Here is a 23,928-nt window from a genome sequence, read left to right as displayed (position 1 = left end):
TGTTACTCCTCTTCAGGCCGCTTCAGCTCCTATGTAGATGTTCCCGCGCAGGCACAGCATAGGTTCGCGCAGGCACAGCATAGGTTGCGTCTTTGCGAGCTGGGGCTTCTCTGTCTCCACGCTCCACTCTGGCGTCATTGCGCGGCCTCCGCAGGACAGGAGCAGCAGCTGCGATCTCTCTGACTGAGATGCAGCCGCTCGCTGCAGACCACATCGCCAACCGACCGGCCCCAGACAACAGACAACTGCACTACAGAAATTTTTCTCCAGCAGCCGTGTGTCACTGAAAATGGCTACGTGTGTCAGTGCTGACACGCGTGTCATAGGTTGGCCATCACTGGTCTATAACTTACTCCTAGTGATTTGTAGCCAGTCTGTTTTTGTTACTTTTTCATTTAAAAACTTTTATTGATGCGTAGACACATTTTCTGTACATTGCTCTTCAGATTACACCTCATGTGTTCTTTGGGTTGGTAAGATCACGTTAGGGGGAGTGTGTGTGGGGTAACATTGGTGACAGCTTCTCTACCATCAGGTCATTACACAGGCCCGGTCCAAATCCAGTACTGGAAATGTAGAAAACATGCACCGACATCTGCAGAATTGATGTAGAGGAAAAATCAGCAGCCGTAAGGTGCAGATCTGCGCCGATGAGTCTGAGGTCATAGTGCGTCAGGCTCCTCTCCTGATGTGTGTCACCTCTGTGATTCGGGGAGGAACACCCTCTTATTCACCAGTTGTCCTGTGTGGGGGTAACATATGACCATACCAGGCAGGTGTGGGGAAAAGGTTTATTGATGTCACGATTACAGGGCGGCCATAACCCCGAACCTCTACTACACCTGGAAAAAGAATGGTCACCAGGGAACACAGTGCTTAAATCACAGACCATAAAAATGTACAAAATCATCAGGGTGGAGTTTATAAATATATACAGGGAGCCTGTGCCCTTCTATCTGCAGTCTCGGTCCTTGTAGAGATCCCTACGGGTAGGGGACCCCGGCCGTGACGTAGAGATAAGGGGCGGAGGAGCGCTGAGGAGATTGATTGGGGGGGTTTTACTGAGAAGTCCAGTCCCTGGGTGGGGGTATAGTGCCCCCAACATGGGAGGAGCAGGCTGCATGGTGACGTGGGGTGGCAGACCATAAATACGCGCCCGTTCAAAGTCTTCCCGCAGAATATGAGCCCGCTCTTCTCGCTGCTCGTAGAGTCGTTGTGGAGGAGCAGGGGGAAGGCGAAGGGGAGGTGGATCCGCTCTACGGTACACATCTCTCCAGGCTTCCAGTGCATTGGGGTACTGCTCTGCCAGAAAAGCCCCTCGCAGCCTTTCAAAGGGGGGCGACGGATGAGGCAGATGGAGCCCAGGCAGAGGGGAGCGGACCACGTCAAAGCTAAGCAGCTCCGGCTCTTCTTTAACTTTGACCTTGGAAGGATGGTCTGGGGTCAGGCGAGGCTTTGTGTCCGAGCTGCTTCCAGGCCTCACTGCCACATAAGGAGAAAGTGTTCTTGTAGAGCCACGGTCCTCGCTGCCGGGCAGCCGTTGCGTGGGAGCAAGAGGCGAAACGCGTGGAGCCAGGCGCGAATACAGTAGATCCCTGAAAGAGAAACAAGAGCATGTAACCTGGATGCACAGCGGGGGCAGAGGGACAGCACGTGGCAGGTTCTTACCGATCCTTCTCATCCTTTATGTGCGTCAGATGTGGGTCCATGTCCCCCACTTTACCACAGACCTGAGCGGGGGGTACAGGGAATGTAGGGGGAGTGCGATGCAGCCGGCTCCAATGATCGTGAGGACTGGGGAAGCCGTGGGCCGGATGGGCTTCCTTCTGGTTATACATAGCAGAATCTACAACAACAAGAGAAAAACCATCAGTAATTCTCTCCAATAATAGTCACAGCACAAGAGCTTGTCTGCATTCCCGCTTACTGTACGAGGGGTTTCCCAGGCCTCCAAAAGCACCATTGGTCAGAGACGCCAGAGCCGACAATCCGGGGGCCCGTAAGAAGTGATCTGCAAGCAAGAAAGGAGAATGGGTCAGCACCGACTAACGGATGGACATCATCAAATTATTCTTCCAGCATTAAAGGTTACCCTTATGACAGAGATGGGGACTGAGCGGGGTCTCTGCTCATTGCAGGGGGTACAGGGACCCCACCACATGATACTTGGACTTTATCCTGCACGACCTGGTATTGAGGTTACACAATGTTGGGTCGGATTATAAAGCTGCAGTCATTTGTAGTATGTAAGGACTCACCAGAGGGTCCAGCCTGCGAAAGGAAAACGGGGGCAGTCGTCGTGACGTGGAACTGCGCCGGAGTGTGAGATACAGCACCTTAAAGAAAGAAAGACACGGCCTCGAGAAGATGTAGAGACACAACAAGAAGGCCACCAATCCAGCAGCCACGAGATGCATTACCAGCCATCAGCGAGGAGGGTCGACCAAGCTCATGCGCGGAGGCCAGAGGATTCACACACAGGAGATCGCTGCGCAGCTCAGGCTTGTGATGGTTTCCTTGTGCGAGCTGTGATAGAGGAGACACCAGGCCAAGGATGAGAAGACATCGCACCCCCACCCTTATACAAGAGCCCTTGCTGCAGGCCAAGATATTCTCTCCCGCACCCCCAGACCTTGTGCCAGGGGGGTCCTAACAATTAGGTGAAGGTATCCGTGTCAGGTACTCTGACTCTATCCAGGGGACAGTAGCCCCTTACATTACAAGATCTGGGCTTTAGAGACCCTTTACCAGTGTCACCCCCTTATAATGTACAACCCTCAGGCCCGTACCTTCATCCTCTCCTGATGCCGCAGGATCATGTATGCCACGCGGACATGCATCGCACACCAGCGCCCAGACCTCTGTAACATAAACACATGATGAGAGTTAAGAGTGCTCCGCGATTCCCGTCATCACAGGCCGGCAGTGTCATTCACATGTACGGTACCAGCATCACAGCATCGGTGCGGAGTGCGGAGCCACAAGGCCGAACCAACCGCTGCAGCAATAGAGATAAAGCAGCAGAGAGAAATACAGAATATTGTGGGGCCTGGATCGCTGGCGTCACACCCTGGGAACGTCCCACATACTCACACTCACACTTACCCGTGGCTTAAACTGCTCCGTCATCTGGAAAAGTGAGGGAAAAAAACATCAAACAGGATATTCATCAACATGCACACCCTTCTCTTAACAATACGTGTATACCTGCAGATAGGACACTATGTACAATGTGCTCAGCTCCTCCTCCTCTATAACATGCTGCCTGCAGATAGGACACTATGTACAATGTGCTCAGCTCCTCCTCCTCTATAACATGCTGCCTGCAGATATGACACTATACAATCTGCTCAGCACCTCCTGCTCTATAACATGCTGCCTGCAGATAGGACACTATGTACAATGTGCTCAGCTCCTCCTCCTCTATAACATGCTGCCTGCAGATAGGACACTATGTACAATGTGCTCAGCTCCTCCTCCTCTATAACATGCTGCCTGCAGATATGACACTATACAATCTGCTCAGCACCTCCTGCTCTATAACATGCTGCCTGCAGATAGGACACTATGTACAATGTGCTCAGCTCCTCCTGCTCTATAACATGATGCCTGCAGATAGGACACTATGTACAATGTGCTCAGCTCCTCCTCCTCTATAACATGCTGCCTGCAGATATGACACTATACAATCTGCTCAGCACCTCCTGCTCTATAACATGCTGCCTGCAGATAGGACACTATGTACAATGTGCTCAGCTCCTCCTCCTCTATAACATGCTGCCTGCAGATATGACACTATACAATCTGCTCAGCACCTCCTGCTCTATAACATGCTGCCTGCAGATAGGACACTATACAATCTGCTCAGCACCTCCTGCTCTATAACATGCTGCCTGCAGATAGGACACTATGTACAATGTGCTCAGCTCCTCCTGCTCTATAACATGATGCCTGCAGATAGGACACTATGTACAATGTGCTCAGCTCCTCCTCCTCTATAACATGCTGCCTGCAGATATGACACTATACAATCTGCTCAGCACCTCCTGCTCTATAACATGCTGCCTGCAGATAGGACACTATGTACAATGTGCTCAGCTCCTCCTCCTCTATAACATGCTGCCTGCAGATAGGACACTATGTACAATGTGCTCAGCTCCTCCTCCTCTATAACATGCTGCCTGCAGATATGACACTATACAATCTGCTCAGCACCTCCTGCTCTATAACATGCTGCCTGCAGATAGGACACTATGTAAAATGTGCTCAGCTCCTCCTCCTCTATAACATGCTGCCTGCAGATATGACACTATACAATCTGCTCAGCACCTCCTGCTCTATAACATGCTGCCTGCAGATAGGACACTATGTACAATGTGCTCAGCTCCTCCTGCTCTATAACATGCTGCCTGCAGATAGGACACTATATACAATGTGCTCAGCTCCTCCTGCTCTATAACATGCTGCCTGCAGATAGGACACTATGTACAATGTGCTCAGCTCCTGTAGTATAACCTCCTGCCTGCAGCTAGGACATTACACTGCTCAAAAATGAAGGGTAGATAAATGCCTGCTGAGCCCTACCGTGTGCCCAGCCTGTGCAGTCATGGCCATAAGTTTTGAGAATGATAGAAATGGTAATTGTTACAAAGTCTCCGGCATCAGGTGTTATAATGGTAATTTGCATATTCTCCAGAATGTTATAAAGAGGGATCAGCTTATCAGCAATTCATTGCAAATTCAGTATTTGCATAGAAAATGAACTTTTTCCCCCAAAACACATTTCACCTTCATTGCAGGCGCCTTAGGTGGAGCAGGTAACATGGTGTCAGAGATGTCTCCAGTAACACAGGTGCGGGGGCTGATGGGGACAGGGCTGGGAACAATCTGTCAGAGTAAGTAACAATCTCACCCCTGGACACTTTACAAGGAGGCTGGTGCTTGGCATCATTGTTTCTCTTCTGTTACCCATGGTTATCTCTAAAGAAACACGTGCAGTCATCATTGCACTGCACAAACCTGGCCGAAGAGGGAAGAGTATCGCAGCGAGAAAGATTGCACCTCAGTCACCGATCTATCACATCATCAAGGAATCCAGGGAGAGAGGCTCCATTGTTACCAAAAAGGCTCCAGCGGCCCAAGAAGGAGCAGCAAGTGCCAGGAGCGTCTCTTACAAGTGTCTCAGCTTGGGGATGGGGCTCCCAGCATCGCAGAGCTCAGGAATGGCAGCAGCAGGTGTGAGGCATCTGCACGCACTGTGACACTGCGGAGACTCCTGGAGCAAGGCCTGGTGTCCAGGAGGGCAGCACAGAAGCCGCTTCTCTCCAGAAACCATCAGGGACAGACGGATATTCTGCAGGAGGTGCAGGGAGTGGACGCTGAGGACTGGGGGAAAGGCATGGTCTCTGATGAATCCCCTTTCCGATTGTTGGGAGAAGACGAGGTGAGCGATGCCCCCAGTCCTGTCTCCTGCACCTGAAAAGCCTCCTGCAGCCATTCATGTGGGGGGGGGGGGGGGGGGCGGCTTCTCAGCCAAGGGAATCGCCTAAAAACACCTCCATGAATAAAGAATGGAGCAGAATGTCCTCCAGGAGCCGCTTCTCCCAACCCTCCAGGAGCAGATGGTGATGAGCAGAGCCTCCTCCAGCATGATGGAGCACCGGCCATAAAGGGGAGAACTAAATGGCTCCGAGAACAGAACACAGAGATTCTGGGTCCATGGCCCGGGAACAGAACACAGAGATTCTGGGTCCATGGCCCGGGAACAGAACACAGAGATTCTGGGTCCATGACCTGGAAACTCCCCAGATCTTAATCCCATTGAGAACTTGTGGTCAATCATCAGGAGACGGAGGGACAAACAAACCCAACACATTGTGACAGAATGCAGCAGTGATAGTGCAGGAATGGACGGCGATCAGTCAGGATCTGGTGCAGGAGGTGAGTGAGAGCTGCCAGGGAGAATTGCAGAGGTCCTGAAGAAGAAGGAGAGGTCCTGCAGATACTGACTCGCTGCAGTAACTCCTCCCACCTGACAATAAAAGCTTCTGCTCCCCATAATATGATTGCACTTGTATCTCTGTATGTGATAAACATCTGACAAACCAGAGGGACACATCATGTGACAAGAGGAGATTTGTGTCATTCTCATAACCTATGGCCAGGACTGTAGATGACTGCCCCATATGGGGTATTTCCGTACACGGGAGAACCCGCATCATGATTCTTAGGGTGTTTGTCTCCCGTGGCAGGAGATGGGCACAAGGTGACATAATGGATATTTTGTACTATGCACTCTCCATTATGCATCATCCTTGGGGTCCACCTGTGGGGTTAAAATGCTCACAACACCCCTAGATTTATTCACGGAGGGGCGTAGTTTCTAAATTAGGGTCAGTTCTTAGCTCTTAGTTTCTACTATTCTGGAAATATAAAGACTACCTGTGGCAAAAGGTTTCTCCAAAAAGAAATTTGTGGTCTAACTTTTTGTCTAAAAAGTAGAACATTTGAAACTAGGAAACATTTTTCCTAAATTATTGAATTTTTACCCCCATAAATATAACTGATCAGTGAAATGATACAACAAACTACAATGTCTCCCGAAACAATCTCAAAATCACAGAGATACATTACAGTGTCGAAAAGTTATTACCACATGAAGAGACACTGGCCATTTTTTTAAATTTTTTTTATTTATTTATTTTTTTTTTTTTAAAAAAGGACTGAGCTTTACCATACAAACAAGCTGCGTCCAATAGGAGCTTCATATCAGGAGAATTCTCAGGTATTGTATGGGGTCATACAGGCACGTGGAGGCCAGACACAGTACTGAGCCTCATATCAGGAGCATTCTCAGGTATTGTATGGGGTCATACAGGCACATGTAGGCCAGACACAGTACTGAGCCTCATATCAGGAGCATTCTCAGGTATTGTATGGGGTCATACAGGCACATGTAGGCCAGACACAGTACTGAGCCTCATATCAGGAGCATTCTCAGGTATTGTATGGGGTCATACAGGCGCGTGGAGGCCAGACACAGTACTGAGCCTCGTATCAGGAGCATTCTCAGGTATTGTATGGGGTCATACAGGCGCGTGGAGGCCAGACACAGTGCTGAGCCTCATATCAGGAGCATTCTCAGGTATTGTATGGGGTCATACAGGCACGTGGAGGCCAGACACAGTACTAAGCCTCGTATCAGGAGCATTCTCAGGTATTGTATGGGGTCATACAGGCACGTGGAGGCCAGACACAGTACTAAGCCTCGTATCAGGAGCATTCTCAGGTATTGTGTGGGGTCATACAGGCACGTGTAGGCCAGACACAGTACTGAGCCTCATATCAGAAGCATACTCAATTATTATATGGGGTCATACAGGCGCGTGGAGGCCAGACACAGTACTGAGCCTCATATCAGGAGCATTCTCAGGTATTGTATGGGGTCATACAGGCGCGTGGAGGCCAGACACAGTACTGAGCCTCATATCAGGAGCATGCTCAATTATTGTATGGGATCATACAGGCACATGTAGGCCAGACACAGTACTGAGCCTCGTATCAGGAGCATTCTCAGGTATTGTATGGGGTCATACAGGCACGTGTAGGCCAGACACAGTACTGAGCCTCATATCAGGAGCATTCTCAGGTATTGTATGGGGTCATACAGGCGCGTGGAGGCCAGACACAGTACTGAGCCTCATATCAGAAGCATTCTCAGGTATTGTATGGGGTCATACAGGCACGTGGAGGCTAGACACAATACCGAGCCTCATATCAGGAGCATTCTCAGGTATTGTATGGGGTCATACAGGCGCACGGAGGCCAGACGCAGTACTAAGCCTCGTATCAGGAGCATTCTCAGGTATTGTATGGGGTCATACAGGCACGTGGAGGCCAGACACAGTACTGAGCCTCGTATCAGGAGCATTCTCAGGTATTGTATGGGGTCATACAGGCACGTGTAGGCCAGACACAGCACTAAGCCTCGTATCAGGAGCATTCTCAGGTATTGTATGGGGTCATACAGGCGCGTGGAGGCCAGACACAGTACTAAGCCTCGTATCAGGAGCATTCTCAGGTATTATATGGGGTCATACAGGCACGTGGAGGCCAGACACAGTACTAAGCCTCGTATCAGGAGCATTCTCAGGTATTATATGGGGTCATACAGGAGCGTGAAGGCCAGACACAGTACTGAGCCTCATCTCAGGAGCATTCTCAGGTATTGTATGGGGTCATACAGGCGCGTGAAGGCCAGACACAGTACTGAGCCTCATATCAGGAGCATTCTCAGGTATTGTATGGGGTCATACAGGCGCGTGAAGGCCAGACACAGTGCTGAGCCTCATCTCAGGAGCATTCTCAGGTATTATATGGGGTCATACAGGCGCGTGGAGGCCAGACACAGTACTGAGCCTCATATCAGGAGCATTCTCAGGTATTGTATGGGGTCATACAGGCACGTGGAGGCCAGACACAGTACTGAGCCTCATATCAGGAGCATTCTCAGGTATTGTATGGGGTCATACAGGCGCGTGGAGGCCAGACACAGTACTTAGCCTCATATCAGGAGGATTCTCAGGTATTGTATGGGGTCATACAGGCGCGTGGAGGCCAGACACAGTACTGAGCCTCATATCAGGAGCATTCTCAGGTATTGTATGGGGTCATACAGGCGCGCGTAGAGGCCAGACACAGTACTGAGCCTCGTATCAGGAGAATTCTCAGGTATTGTATGGGGTCATACAGGCACGTGGAGGCCAGACACAGTGCTGAGCCTCGTATCAGGAGAATTCTCAGGTATTGTATGGGGTCATACAGGCACGTGGAGGCCAGACACAGTGCTGAGCCTCATCTCAGGAGCATTCTCAGGTATTGTATGGGGTCATACAGGCGCGTGGAGGCCAGACACAGTACTGAGCCTCATATCAGGAGCATGCTCAATTATTGTATGGGATCATACAGGCACATGTAGGCCAGACACAGTACTAAGCCTCATATCAGGAGCATTCTCAGGTATTGTATGGGGTCATACAGGCACGTGGAGGCTAGACACAATACCGAGCCTCATCTCAGGAGCATTCTCAGATATTGTATGGGGTCATACAGGCGCACGGAGGCCAGACACAGTACTAAGCCTCGTATCAGGAGCATTCTCAGGTATTGTATGGGGTCATACAGGCACGTGTAGGCCAGACACAGTACTGAGCCTCATATCAGAAGCATACTCAATTATTATATGGGGTCATACAGGCACGTATAGGCCAGACACAGTACTAAGCCTCGTATCAGGAGCATTCTCAGGTATTGTGTGGGGTCATACAGGCACGTGTAGGCCAGACACAGTACTGAGCCTCATATCAGAAGCATACTCAATTATTATATGGGGTCATACAGGCACGTATAGGCCAGACACAGTACTAAGCCTCGTATCAGGAGCATTCTCAGGTATTGTATGGGGTCATACAGGCGCGTGGGGGCCAGACTCAGTACTGAGCCTCATATCAGGAGCATTCTCAGGTATTGTATGGGGTCCTACAGGCACGTGGAGGCCAGACACAGTACTGAGCCTCATATCAGGAGCATTCTCAGGTATTGTATGGGGTCATACAGGCGCGTAGAGGCCAGACACAGTACTGAGCCTCATCTCAGGAGCATTCTCAGATATTGTATGGGGTCATACAGGCGCGTGGAGGCCAGACACAGTACTGAGCCTCATATCAGGAGCATTCTCAGGTATTGTATGGGGTCATACAGGCGCGTGGAGGCCAGACACAGTACTGAGCCTCATATCAGGAGAATTCTCAGGTATTGTATGGGGTCATACAGGCACGTGGAGGCCAGACACAGTGCTGAGCCTCGTATCAGGAGAATTCTCAGGTATTGTATGGGGTCATACAGGCGCACGGAGGCCAGACACAGTACTAAGCCTCGTATCAGGAGCATTCTCAGGTATTGTATGGGGTCATACAGGCACTTGTAGGCCAGACACAGTACTAAGCCTCATATCAGGAGCATTCTCAGGTATTGTATGGGGTCATACAGGCGCACGGAGGCCAGACACAGTACTAAGCCTCGTATCAGGAGCATTCTCAGGTATTGTATGGGGTCATACAGGCACTTGTAGGCCAGACACAGTACTAAGCCTCATATCAGGAGCATTCTCAGGTATTGTATGGGGTCATACAGGCACGTATAGGCCAGACACAGCACTAAGCCTCATATCAGGAGAATTCTCAGGTATTGTATGGGGTCATACAGGCACGTATAGGCCAGACACAGTACTGAGCCTCATATCAGGAGCATTCTCAGGTATTGTATGGGGTCATACAGGCACGTATAGGCCAGACACAGCACTAAGCCTCATATCAGGAGAATTCTCAGGTATTGTATGGGGTCATACAGGCACTTGTAGGCCAGACACAGTACTAAGCCTCGTATCAGGAGCATTCTCAGGTATTGTATGGGGTCATACAGGCGCGTGGAGGCCAGACACAGTACTAAGCCTCATATCAGGAGCATTCTCAGGTATTGTATGGGGTCATACAGGCGCGTGGAGGCCAGACACAGTACTGAGCCTCATATCAGGAGCATTCTCAGGTATTGTATGGGGTCATACAGGCACGTATAGGCCAGACACAGCACTAAGCCTCATATTAGGAGCATTCTCAGGTATTGTATGGGGTCATACAGGCACGTGGAGGCCAGACACAGTGCTGAGCCTCATCTCAGGAGCATTCTCAGGTATTGTATGGGGTCAAACAGGCACGTGGAGGCCAGACACAGTACTGAGCCTCATATCAGGAGCATTCTCAGGTATTGTATGGGGTCATACAGGCGCATGGAGGCCAGACACAGTACTGAGCCTCATCTCAGGAGCATTCTCAGATATTGTATGGGGTCATACAGGCACGTGGAGGCCAGACACAGTACTAAGCCTCGTATCAGGAGAATTCTCAGGTATTGTATGGGGTCATACAGGCGCACGGAGGCCAGACACAGTACTAAGCCTCGTATCAGGAGCATTCTCAGGTATTGTATGGGGTCATACAGGCGCGTGGAGGCCAGACACAGTACTAAGCCTCGTATCAGGAGCATTCTCAGGTATTGTATGGGGTCATACAGGCACTTGTAGGCCTGACACAGTACTAAGCCTCATATCAGGAGCATTCTCAGGTATTGTATGGGGTCATACAGGCACGTATAGGCCAGACACAGCACTAAGCCTCGTATCAGGAGAAATCTCAGGTATTGTATGGGGTCATACAGGCACGTATAGGCCAGACACAGTACTAAGCCTCGTATCAGGAGAATTCTCAGGTATTGTATGGGGTCATACAGGCGCACGGAGGCCAGACACAGTACTAAGCCTCATATCAGGAGCATTCTCAGGTATTGTATGGGGTCATACAGGCGCGTGGAGGGCAGACACAGTACTGAGCCTCATATCAGGAGCATTCTCAGGTATTGTATGGGGTCATACAGGCACGTATAGGCCAGACACAGCACTAAGCCTCATATTAGGAGCATTCTCAGGTATTGTATGGGGTCATACAGGCACGTGGAGGCCAGACACAGTGCTGAGCCTCATCTCAGGAGCATTCTCAGGTATTGTATGGGGTCAAACAGGCACGTGGAGGCCAGACACAGTACTGAGCCTCATATCAGGAGCATTCTCAGGTATTGTATGGGGTCATACAGGCGCGTGGAGGGCAGACAGTGCTGAGCCTCATCTCAGGAGCATTCTCAGGTATTGTATGGGGTCAAACAGGCACGGGGAGGCCAGACACAGTACTGAGCCTCGTATCAGGAGAATTCTCAGGTATTGTATGGGGTCATACAGGCGCGTGGAGGCCAGACACAGTACTGAGCCTCATATCAGGAGCATTCTCAGGTATTGTATGGGGTCATACAGGCGCGTGGAGGCCAGACACAGTACTGAGCCTCATATCAGAAGCATTCTCAGGTATTGTATGGGGTCAAACAGGCACGGGGAGGCCAGACACAGTACTGAGCCTCGTATCAGGAGAATTCTCAGGTATTGTATGGGGTCATACAGGCGCGTGGAGGCCAGACACAGTACTGAGCCTCATATCAGGAGCATTCTCAGGTATTGTATGGGGTCATACAGGCGCGTGGAGGCCAGACACAGTACTAAGCCTCGTATCAGGAGAATTCTCAGGTATTGTATGGGGTCATACAGGCGCACGGAGGCCAGACACAGTACTAAGCCTCGTATCAGGAGCATTCTCAGGTATTGTATGGGGTCATACAGGCACGTGGAGGCCAGACACCGTACTGAGCCTCATATCAGAAGCATTCTCAGGTATTGTATGGGGTCATACAGGCATGTGGAGGCCAGACACAGTGCTGAGCCTCATATCAGGAGCATTCTCAGGTATTGTATGGGGTCATACAGGCGCACGGAGGCCAGACACAGTGCTGAGCCTCATATCAGGAGCATTCTCAGGTATTGTATGGGGTCATACAGGCACGTGGAGGCCAGACACAGTGCTGAGCCTCATATCAGGAGCATTCTCAGGTATTGTATGGGGTCATACAGGCGCACGGAGGCCAGACACAGTGCTGAGCCTCATATCAGGAGCATTCTCAGGTATTGTATGGGGTCATACAGGCACGTATAGGCCAGACACAGTGCTGAGCCTCATATCAGGAGCATGCTCAGGTATTGTATGGGGTCATACAGGCACGTGGAGGCCAGACACAGTGCTGAGCCTCATATCAGGAGCATTCTCAGGTATTGTATGGGGTCATACAGGCGCGTGGAGGCCAGACACAGTGCTGAGCTTCATATCAGGAGAATTCTCAGATATTGTATGGGGTCATACAGGCACGTGGAGGCCAGAGCCTCTTTACAGATAGGACACTGTACAATCCGCTCCTCCTATTCTATAACATGCTGCCTGCAGATAGGACACTATGTACAATGTGCTCAGCTCCTCCTTCTCTATAACATGCTGCCTGCAGATAGGACACTATGTACAATGTGCTCAGCTCCTCCTGCTCTATAACATGCTGCCTGCAGATAGGACACTAGGTACAATCTGCTCAGCTCCTCCTTCTCTATAACATGCTACCTCCAGGATTTCCTTCATTTTGACAATAGGTTAAACTTTATGTAAATTTTATGGCATTTTCCCCACAATGTCCTTGCATCGTGATTGGTTCCACGGACAAGTGAGGACTTACCTGAGGAGTCTTGTGGGGGAGGGGTGGAGGCACAGAGCATCGTGAGGCCAGCTCAGAACTTGTGCTCTGGAATGAAAGCTTCAGTAAGGAACAGGAGAGAGGAATGGAGGACGGCTGCTCTGCCATCCCAGCAAAACTCACTCACCTTGGGCTGAAATGCCCCCTGCAGGGACCCAAAGGAGACGCTCGGGGGTAGAACCGGGGGTAGAGCAGTGAGAACCGGAGAAAACGGAGGGAAAAACTGCAAAACAAAAGGATCCCCATGAGAAGCGGACGGTCACAGGGATGAGGAGGAGGAGACACACACACGAGGAGGAGGAGGAGGAGGAGGAGGAGGAGACACACACACACACACACGAGGAGGAGGAGGAGACACACACACACACACACACACACGAGGAGGAGGAGGAGGAGACACACACACGAGGAGGAGGAGGAGGAGACACACACACACGAGGAGGAGGAGGAGGAGACACACACACGAGGAGGAGGAGGAGGAGACACACACACGAGGAGGAGGAGGAGGAGACACACACACGAGGAGGAGGAGGAGGAGACACACACACGAGGAGGAGGAGGAGACACACACACGAGGAGGAGGAGGAGGAGACACACACACGAGGAGGAGGAGGAGGAGACACACACACGAGGAGGAGGAGGAGGAGGAGGAGACACACACACGAGGAGGAGGAGGAGGAGGAGACACACACACGAGGAGGAGGAGGAGACACACACACGAGGAGGAGGAGGAGGAGACACACACACGAGGAGGAGGAGACACACACACGAGGAGGAGGAGGAGGAGACACACACACGAGGAGGAGGAGGAGGAGACACACACACACACACGAGGAGGAGGAGGAGACACACACACGAGGAGGAGGAGGAGACACACACACGAGGAGGAGGAGGAGACACACACACGAGGAGGAGGAGGAGACACACACACACACACGAGGAGGAGGAGGAGACACACACACACACGAGGAGGAGGAGGAGGAGACACACACACACGAGGAGGAGGAGAGACACACACACGAGGAGGAGGAGGAGACACACACACACGAGGAGGAGGAGGAGACACACACACACGAGGAGGAGGAGGAGGAGACACACACACACGAGGAGGAGGAGGAGGAGACACACACACACGAGGAGGAGGAGGAGGAGACACACACACACGAGGAGGAGGAGGAGGAGACACACACACACGAGGAGGAGGAGGAGGAGACACACACACACGAGGAGGAGGAGGAGGAGACACACACACACGAGGAGGAGGAGGAGACACACACACACGAGGAGGAGGAGGAGGAGGAGACACACACACACACAAGGAGGAGGAGGAGGAGACACACACACACGAGGAGGAGGAGGAGACACACACACACGAGGAGGAGGAGACACACACACACGAGGAGGAGGAGGAGGAGACACACACGAGGAGGAGGAGGAGGAGACACACACACACGAGGAGGAGGAGGAGACACACACACACGAGGAGGAGGAGGAGGAGACACACACGAGGAGGAGGAGGAGGAGACACACACACACGAGGAGGAGGAGGAGACACACACACACGAGGAGGAGGAGGAGGAGACACACACGAGGAGGAGGAGGAGGAGACACACACGAGGAGGAGGAGGAGGAGGAGACACACACACGAGGAGGAGGAGGAGGAGGAGACACACACACGAGGAGGAGGAGGAGGAGACACACACACGAGGAGGAGGAGGAGGAGACACACACACGAGGAGGAGGAGGAGGAGGAGACACACACACGAGGAGGAGGAGGAGGAGACACACACACGAGGAGGAGGATGAGGAGACACACACACGAGGAGGAGGAGGAGACACACACACGAGGAGGAGGAGGAGGAGACACACACGAGGAGGAGGAGGAGACACACACACGAGGAGGAGGAGGAGGAGACACACACACGAGGAGGAGGAGGAGGAGACACACACACGAGGAGGAGACACACACACGAGGAGGAGACACACACACGAGGAGGAGGAGACACACACGATCTACAGGGGTATGAGGACACAACAGACATGAGGAGGAGACAGGACCACGAGGGGCGAGGAGGAGGAGGAGAGGTTCTTACAGAACTCGCATTCTGTCTGTACAGACTTTCTATTTTTCCCGGATACTTTTCGAACTGTAAAGAAAGTGAAATGCGTCCGATTAGAGATCAGTAAGGAGAGAGTGGGACGGGACAGGATGGGGAGGGAAGGGAAGAGCCGCGGGGCAGGATGGGGGGGGGGGGGGGGGGGGGAGAGCCGCAGGGCAGGAGCTGGACTCACGTTGTGGGGGTAGGGAGTGAAGTGCTGGTGCGTGTGCTGGTGCGTGTGCTGATGGTTGTGTTGGTGGAACTGGTACATGGGTCTGACTGCAGCACCAATCTCTGCCGCGCTCCCCGGTGCCGCCAGGTACCGAGATCCAATGTCTGGTCCAATAACATTGTGTTCTAGAACAAAGCGAGAAGCCACAACGTTACAGTCACAGCATAAACCCCCCTCACCCCTCATTACCCCCCCCACTAACCCCCCATTACCCCCCCCCCACTAACCCCCCATTACCCCCTCCCCACTAACCCCCCCATTACGCCCCTCCCCACTAACCCCCCCATTACCCCCCTCCCCACTAACCCCCCCATTACCCCCCTCCCCACTAACCCCCCCATTACACCCCTCCCCACTACGTACTCACCGGATATCACGGCTGCCGGGGGATGACCAGGGACCTGCAGGAGAGGTGGGGGGGGAGGCAGGGCCTGAGAGGGGGAGAACAGGTTCATGTGATGATGGGAAGGAGGACGCAGGACAGAGGGGAGGGGGGCTGGGGCCGTGTGGAGAGGAATAGATGGGGGGGTGGTCCTCGGAGCCGCTGCCGGGGCAGGTAAAGGTTTGGGCATGCCACTCGTCCTGGAACTAAGAAAAGATGAGATAAGAAGCAGCCCAAACGAGTCACAGCCTGAGCCAGAATCCACGGGCCCCTTACCTACTGGGCCCCAGCTCCACACGGGGAGGAGGGGGTGGGGTCCGCTGCACAAGCTCCACTTTGGGGGATGCACTGGGGGGATCCCGTGAGGGGGCAACTGCCCTAGAGGATTGCGGGGGTAGAATGTATTCAATCTCCGGCTCCTGACTCTTCTCACAACTTCTCCCCAAACCCGAAATTTGGGACAGAACTGTCAACTTTAGCCGACCCCCAGAAAGGGGAGGTGAGGCTGCAGGGAGACAAAACACCAGCATAGTACAGGGCACAGAGGGTGCACAACCCTACAACCACAGGGAATACCCAACCCCGCACCCCCCCCCCGCCAGATATCGGACCCCGCAGCCTCCCCCCCAGAATACCAGACCCCCAGAAAGGGGAGGAGAGGCTGCAGGGAGACAAAACACCAGCATAGTACAGGGCACAGAGGGTGCACAACCCTACAACCACAGGGAATACCCAACCCCTGCAGCTCCCGCCAGATATCGGACCCCGCAGCCTCCCCCCCAGAATACCAGACCCCCAGAAAGGGGAGGAGAGGCTGCAGGGAGACAAAACACCAGCATAGTACAGGGCACAGAGGGTGCACAACCCTACAACCACAGGGAATACCCAACCCCTGCAGCTCCCGCCAGATATCGGACCCCGCAGCCTCCCCCCCAGAATACCAGACCCCCAGAAAGGGGAGGAGAGGCTGCAGGGAGACAAAACACCAGCATAGTACAGGGCACAGAGGGTGCACAACCCTACAACCACAGGGAATACCCAACCCCGCACCACCCCCCCCCCCCCCCCCCCCCGCCAGATACCGGACCCCGCAGCCCCCCCCCCCCCAGAATACCAGACCCCCAGAAAGGGGAGGAGAGGCTGCAGGGAGACAAAACACCAGCATAGTACAGGGCACAGAGGGTGCACAACCCTACAACCACAAGGAATACCCAACCCCGCACCACCCCCCCCCCCCCGCCAGATACCGGACCCCGCAGCCCCCCCCCCCCCCCAGAATACCAGACCCCCAGAAAGGGGAGGAGAGGCTCAGATGCACAATTGTGAGAAACTGCAGGACCTTCAGAACTCCCCAGATATAAGGAAAACTTCTTCTTTTGTATCATGTGTCTGTTTAAGGAGATTATTTTGAACCCACCAATAACAGGGCACGGAGACCCTAGAACCCTCCGCCTACCTGTACTTGTAGAGATGGTGAAAGACACGGCCAGGTCATCAGCAAGGACCTGCAAAAGAAACAACACAGCGCTGTACTCAAGGGGAAGAACCCCAAGGGGGGCTACCCAGAGGTCACTCCGCCCGCCCCCTCCCCCCAAGGAGGGCTACCCAGAGGCCATTCCGCCCCCCCCCCCCCCCCGAGCGGGGCTACCCAGAGGCCACTGCGCACCCCCCAACCCCCCGAGGGGGGCTACCCAAAGGCCACTAAGCCAGCCCCCCACCTCGAGGTGGAATACCCAAAGGCCACCTACCTGCTCCTCGGAGCTGCTCTCAGCATCACACTGAAAAAAAAAAAAAATATCAGCAGAGTTTGCTAGTAATGGGGGCGACAGACCCCGCTAACCCCGGGAGTGCGGTACTCACAATGTATCCTGCATCCAGGCCGCAGCGCGGACCACCCTAAGAGAAAACACCGCGTTAGGACAACTGACAGAGGGCGACCCCCGGACATGGCACAGACCTCCACCTACCTGATTAGCGTCAGGGACCACCGCCTGCGCGCATAACTTTACAGAACCCACCCCCAGGCACCGGCGCTTCTGAAATACAGGAAGTATGTGACCCCCTTACACATCACCCAACATGTACAGGGCCCACAACTGCCCCCCACCCTGCCACCTACCTGGCTCTTGTGTGTCCATTCATCAGGTTGGTTCTCACTGGCCCCGGGGTCCTCCGAGCTGCCGCCATCACTTCTTTTCCTCTTTCCTGAGGGTCTTTTCCTGAGAGGTTCCCCGAGCGAAGCCGAATCCATGGAGACGTCTCTCTGCAGAGCGACAGGTGTGTGAGGCCGCGGCCTTTCCCAGCCGCCAGCCCCCGCCGCCCCCCAAACCCAGCCGCCAGCCCCCGGCTCCCCCCCAAACCCAGCCCCCCCCCTCACCTGCACAGCCCCCGCCGCCCCCCCTCACCTGCACGGCCCCCGGCGCCCGGCGCCCCCCCTCACCTGCACGGTCCCAAGCCCCCGGCGCCCCCCCCCCTCACCTGCACGGCCCCCCCCCTCACCTGCACGGCCCCCAGCCCCCGGCGCCCCCCCCTCACCTGCACGGTCCCAAGCCCCCGGCGCCCCCCCCCCTCACCTGCACGGCCCCAAGCCCCCGGCGCCCCCCCCTCACCTGCACGGGCCCCCCCCTCACCTGCACGGCCCCAAGCCCCCGGCGCCCCCCCCTCACCTGCACGGTCCCAAGCCCCCGGCGCCCCCCCCTCACCTGCACGGCCCCCAGCGCCACCCCCCCCTCACCTGCACGGCCCCCAGCGCCACCCCCCCCTCACCTGCACGGCCCCCAGCGCCCCCCCCTCACCTGCACGGCCCCCAGCGCCCCCCCCTCACCTGCACGGCCCCCAGCGCCACCCCCCCCCCCTCACCTGCATGGCCTCCAGGCTGCCATAGCTGCTGATACAGAAGCCGTCTATGAGATCCTCTTCCCGCACGATGCTGCTCTCGTCTCCTCGCTTCCGTCTCTTCTTCTTGCGCTGTGGGCGTGGCCAGATTGTGGGCTCCGGACTTGAAGACAAGGAGTTGGCAGGGGACGGGCCCCTCTGTCTGTCTCTTTGAGCCTTTGAGCGTCTGCATGGGAGCCGGGGCCCCGGGCGGCCCCTGGGGATATGGGGCAGGGGCTCCATGTCTATTCTCCCGGGTGCAGCATCTCCACCACACGACCTGCTCTGATCCGGTGCCAGCAGAACCGCTCCCAGGACTGATCTGGGTCTGATGGTGTCTGGGCAATGGTTCTGCTACAGCGATCGGGTCACAGGATGGACGGAGAGGGACAAGACACCGAGGAGGTCAGCCCGAGAGAGCGAGCACCTCCCAAGATGTCACCCCAGGGGGCAAGCGGTGGGGGTGGAGGGGTGACCCCAGGGGTGAGTGTGAGTGGAGGGGTGACCCCAGGGGTGAGTGTGAGTGGAGGGGTGAGTGTGAGTGGAGGGGTGAGTGTGAGTGGAGGGGTGAGTGTGAGTGGAGGGGTGAGTGTGAGTGGAGGGGTGAGTGTGAGTGGAGGGGTGAGTGTGAGTGGAGGGGTGAGTGTGAGTGGAGGGGTGAGTGTGAGTGGAGGGGTGAGTGTGAGTGGAGGGGTGAGTGTGAGTGGAGGGGTGAGTGTGAGTGGAGGGCTGACCCCAGGGGTGAGTGTGAGTGGAGGGGTGACTCCAGGGGTGGAGTAATTGGGGTGGAGGGCTGACCCCAGGGGTGAGTGTGAGTGGAGGGCTGACCCCAGGGGTGAGTGTGAGTGGAGGGGTGACCCCAGGGGTGAGTGTGAGTGGAGGGGTGACCCCAGGGGTGAGTGTGAGTGGAGGGGTGACCCCAGGGGTGAGTGTGAGTGGAGGGGTGACCCCAGGGGTGAGTGTGAGTGGAGGGCTGACCCCAGGGGTGAGTGTGAGTGGAGGGCTGACCCCAGGGGTGAGTGTGAGTGGAGGGCTGACCCCAGGGGTGAGTGTGAGTGGAGGGCTGACCCCAGGGGTGAGTGTGAGTGGAGGGCTGACCCCAGGGGTGAGTGTGAGTGGAGGGCTGACCCCAGGGGTGAGTGTGAGTGGAGGGCTGACCCCAGGGGTGAGTGTGAGTGGAGGGCTGACCCCAGGGGTGAGTGTGAGTGGATGGGTGACCCCAGGGGTGAGTGTGAGTGGAGGGGTGACTCCAGGGGTGGAGTAATTGGGGTGGAGGGGTGACCCCAGGGGTGAGTGTGAGTGGATGGGTGACCCCAGGGGTGAGTGTGAGTGGAGGGGTGACCCCAGGGGTGAGTGTGAGTGGAAGGGGGACCCCAGTGATGAGTGAGGGGAGCCCCGATGCTGGGGCGGAGGCTCCAGGCGGTGACTCTGCGGTCGGGGTCGGGCTCCCCCGTACTTGCGCAACACAATCTCGTCGACCGATCTCTGTGGCAGCTCCGGGGACCTCTCTCCGCCTCCCCGGAACCAATCCCCGGTCTCCGGTCTTTTCCCTTTCTCTTCAAACCCCGCCCTCCGTGCGGAACGTTCTGCGTCCCCAAAGGAAAACGCGATGACGTCACTGCAAAAATTCAGACCGAAAACGTCGCGGCCGCCATTTTACTGAAGACCAAATCTCAGCGAAAATGGCGGAAAACGGAATATGGAATAATGGCCCCAGTCTCCACAGGAAAGCGGAGTGGAGCCCGGATCTGACTGACCCCCCCCCTAATCTCATACTGACCCCCAACACATGTGACTGACCCTCCCAATATCTTACTGACCCCCAACACATTTGACTGACCCCCTAATCTCATACTGACCCCCATCACATGTGACTGACCTCTCCCCTAATCTCATACTGACCCCCAACACATGTGACTGACCCCCCTGATCTCATACTGATCCCCATCACATGTGACTGACCCCCCTAATCTCATACTGACCCCCATCACATGTGAGTGACCCCCCTAATCTCATACTGACCCCCATCACATGTGACTGACCTCTCCCCTAATCTCATACTGACCCCCAACACATGTGACTGACCCCCCCTGATCTCATACTGACCCCCAACACATGTGACTGACCCCCCTAATCTCATACTGACCCCTATCACATGTGACTGACCCCCCTAATCTCATACTGACCCCCATCACATGTGACTGTCCCCCCTAATCTCATACTGACCCCCATCACATGTGACTGACCCCCCTGATCTTATACTGACCCCCATCACATGTGACTGACCCCCCTAATCTCATACTGACCCCCATCACATGTGACTGTCCCCCCTAATCTCATGCTGACCCCCATCACATGTGACTGACCCCCCTAATCTCATACTGACCCCCATCACATGTGACTGTCCCCCCTAGTCTCATACTGACCCCCATCACATGTGACTGACCCCCCTAATCTCATACTGACCCCCACCACATGTGACTGACCCCCCTAATCTCATACTGACCCCCATCACATGTGACTGTCCCCCCTAATCTCATACTGACCCCCATCACATGTGACTGTCCCCCCTAATCTCATACTGACCCCCATCACATGTGACTGACCCCCCTAATCTCATACTGACCCCCATCACATGTGACTGACCTCTCCCCTAATCTCATACTGACCCCCATCACATGTGACTGACCCCCCTGATCTCATACTGACCCCCATCACATGTGACTGACCCCCCTAATCTCATACTGACCCCCATCACATGTGACTGACCCCCCTGATCTCATACTGACCCCCATCACATGTGACTGACCCCCCTGATCTCATACTGACCCCCATCACATGTGACTGACCCCCCTAATCTCATACTGACCCCCATCACATGTGACTGACCCCCCTTATCTCATACTGACCCCCATCACATGTGACTGACCCCCTAATCTCATACTGACCCCCATCACATGTGACTGACCCCCCTAATCTCATACTGACCCCCATCACATGTGACTGACCCCCCTAATCTCATACTGACCCCCATCACATGTGACTGACCCCCCTAATCTCATACTGACCCCCATCACATGTGACTGACCCCCCTAATCTCATACTGACCCCCATCACATGTGACTGTCCCCCCTGATCTCATACTGACCCCCATCACATGTGACTGACCCCCCTGATCTCATACTGACCCCCATCACATGTGACTGACCCCCCTAATCTCATACTGACCCCCATCACATGTGACTGACCCCCCTGATCTCATACTGACCCCCATCACATGTGACTGACCCCCCTGATCTCATACTGACCCCCATCACATGTGACTGACCCCCCTAATCTCATACTGACCCCCATCACATGTGACTGACCCCCCTAATCTCATACTGACCCCCATCACATGTGACTGACCCCCCTAATCTCATACTGACCCCCACCACATGTGACTGACCCCCCTAATCTCATACTGACCCCCATCACATGTGACTGACCCCCTTTATCTCAGGTGAATGATGATGAGGTTGGAGGGAGGGGCAGGTGAGGGGCGAGGACTTTGACCCCTGAGGGCACCACGTGGCACCACGGGAGGATGTGGCGCTGGGGGCCGGGGGTTACGTGGCTGATGAAGGCCTGTGGTACGTCTTCCCTGGAGTCCCTGCATCATAAACAACTGAGCTGATGGAGAGTGCCCCGGCACCGCTAACCTCATCATCTCATGACCTGATGAGAGTTGTTATTACTACAACTCCCCCAAAGGAAATAACAAAGTGACAAATACAGAGAAATAACTTTATTACTAAGAACGTGTGTACAATGCAAGGAGCGCCGGGCGGCAGTCACAGGACGTGGACATAGAGAAACCTTGGTCCTGGTACTGGTACTGGTCCTGGTACTGGTAATCCATGGTAGTATAAAGGGTCACTCACCCCCAGTGCCGGGGTGACAGCCACCACCACCACGAGGCGCGATTCTCCCGTGTCACAGCCTTGGTCTGGGGGTTATTCGTTGGGCCATGGAGGTTCTGATATTGTGGGTCAGTGTGAGGCTGGGCCCACGTTTAGCCGCTCCAGACGAGCACGGAGATGGACGCAGTCAGTCGTGGGGCTCGGGGCAGGCACTGGTCAGTCTCCACTTACACACTCGCTTATCCGTTTTCGGATCTGTGCCTAGAATCCTGTGGCCCTCACCTCTGATCTGCTGGAGACACCTTACACTTTGGGTGTTTTTGTTATGAATCTGTGACTAAAGGTTGGATTTTAATACTCAAATACTGTCCGGCTTCTGGGTTACTGGACCACAGCAGACGACGACGTAAGCCGACACCCGGTTTTATCCAGAGCCCGCTGCAAACCGGTTGGACTTGCTGTGGCGTGGTACAACCACGTCAGCAGTGGCAGCCAAGGCGAGGTACAAAGACATTAAGCATAGTCGTAGTCAGGGTCAGGCAGGAGGTCAGGACAGGCAGCACGGGATCAGAGTCAGAGACGTAGCAGGAGGTCAGGACAGGCAGCACGGGATCAGAGTCAGAGACGTAGCAGGAGGTCAGGACAGGCAGCACGGGATCAGAGTCAGAGACGTAGCAGGAGGTCAGGACAGGCAGCACGGGATCAGAGTCAGAGACGTAGCAGGAGGTCAGGACAGGCAGCACGGGATCAGAGTCAGAGACGTAGCAGGAGGTCAGGACAGGCAGCACGGGATCAGAGTCATAGACGTAGCAGGAGGTCAGGACAGGCAGCACGGGATCAGAGTCAGAGACGTAGCAGGAGGTCAGGACAGGCAGCACAGGATCAGAGTCAGAGACGTAGCAATAGGTCAGGACAGGCAGCGGAGGAGCGTAGTCGGGAATGGAACCGGCGTCACAACGGGAAATCACAATATCAGCACAAGGCCAGGAGACAAAGCTTTCTCTACGGCACGAAAATCTGGCGGGGTGTGCGGGGAGAGGCAGATTTATATAGATTTCTGGGAAATGGCCAGCGGCAATTAATGGTGCACTGGCCCTTTCAATTCTCTGAAGCCGGCACACGCCCTAGGACACGGAAACGTGCAAACATGGCTCGGGATCAGGAGGGAGGAGAGGTAAGCAGCACAAGACAGTACCCCCCCCACCACCA

At 54.6% G+C, this 23,928-nt stretch overlaps 1 protein-coding gene across 2 annotated transcripts; it reads right to left on the bottom strand.

Moving 5' to 3' along the window:
* Window positions 1-777: 777 nt before the first annotated feature.
* On the bottom strand, window positions 778-19,369 carry FBRS (fibrosin). 2 transcript variants are annotated; one of them, XM_072131591.1, is made up of 19 exons: window positions 18,803-19,368; window positions 18,063-18,206; window positions 17,911-17,979; window positions 17,804-17,839; window positions 17,692-17,721; window positions 17,400-17,448; window positions 16,220-16,448; window positions 15,929-16,149; window positions 15,523-15,686; window positions 15,324-15,377; window positions 13,358-13,453; window positions 13,213-13,278; window positions 3,106-3,129; window positions 2,790-2,861; window positions 2,421-2,526; window positions 2,259-2,336; window positions 1,928-2,011; window positions 1,669-1,846; window positions 778-1,595 (listed from the first exon to the last, which is right to left on the bottom strand). In XM_072131591.1, the coding sequence occupies exons 1-19, from the start codon at window positions 19,058-19,060 to the stop codon at window positions 953-955; spliced, it is 2,601 nt and encodes an 866-aa protein (XP_071987692.1). In that variant the 5' UTR covers window positions 19,061-19,368; the 3' UTR covers window positions 778-952. The 2 variants fall into 2 exon arrangements, with proteins under 2 accessions (XP_071987692.1, XP_071987693.1); XM_072131592.1 differs by lacking the exon at window positions 17,911-17,979 and having other exon boundaries at window positions 18,803-19,369.
* Between the last annotated feature and the right edge of the window lie 4,559 nt (window positions 19,370-23,928).

Source organism: Engystomops pustulosus, unplaced genomic scaffold (genome assembly GCF_040894005.1).
Source record: "Engystomops pustulosus unplaced genomic scaffold, aEngPut4.maternal MAT_SCAFFOLD_97, whole genome shotgun sequence".
Classification (NCBI taxonomy): Eukaryota; Metazoa; Chordata; class Amphibia; order Anura; family Leptodactylidae; genus Engystomops; species Engystomops pustulosus.
This window is presented reverse-complemented; position numbering and strand designations above follow the sequence as displayed.

Excerpts from the sequence above, each read along its gene's own strand:
- FBRS (XM_072131591.1), bottom strand. The coding sequence starts at position 19,060 with ATGGAGCCCCTGCCCCATATCCCCAGGGGCCGCCCGGGGCCCCGGCTC. Across the intron at positions 15,687-15,928 it reads CCCGGCAGCCGTGATATCCG|AACACAATGTTATTGGACCA; the intron begins GTGAGTACGTAG and ends GCTTTGTTCTAG. Across the intron at positions 13,454-15,323 it reads ACAGACAGAATGCGAGTTCT|TTTTTCCCTCCGTTTTCTCC; the intron begins GTAAGAACCTCT and ends TTTGTTTTGCAG.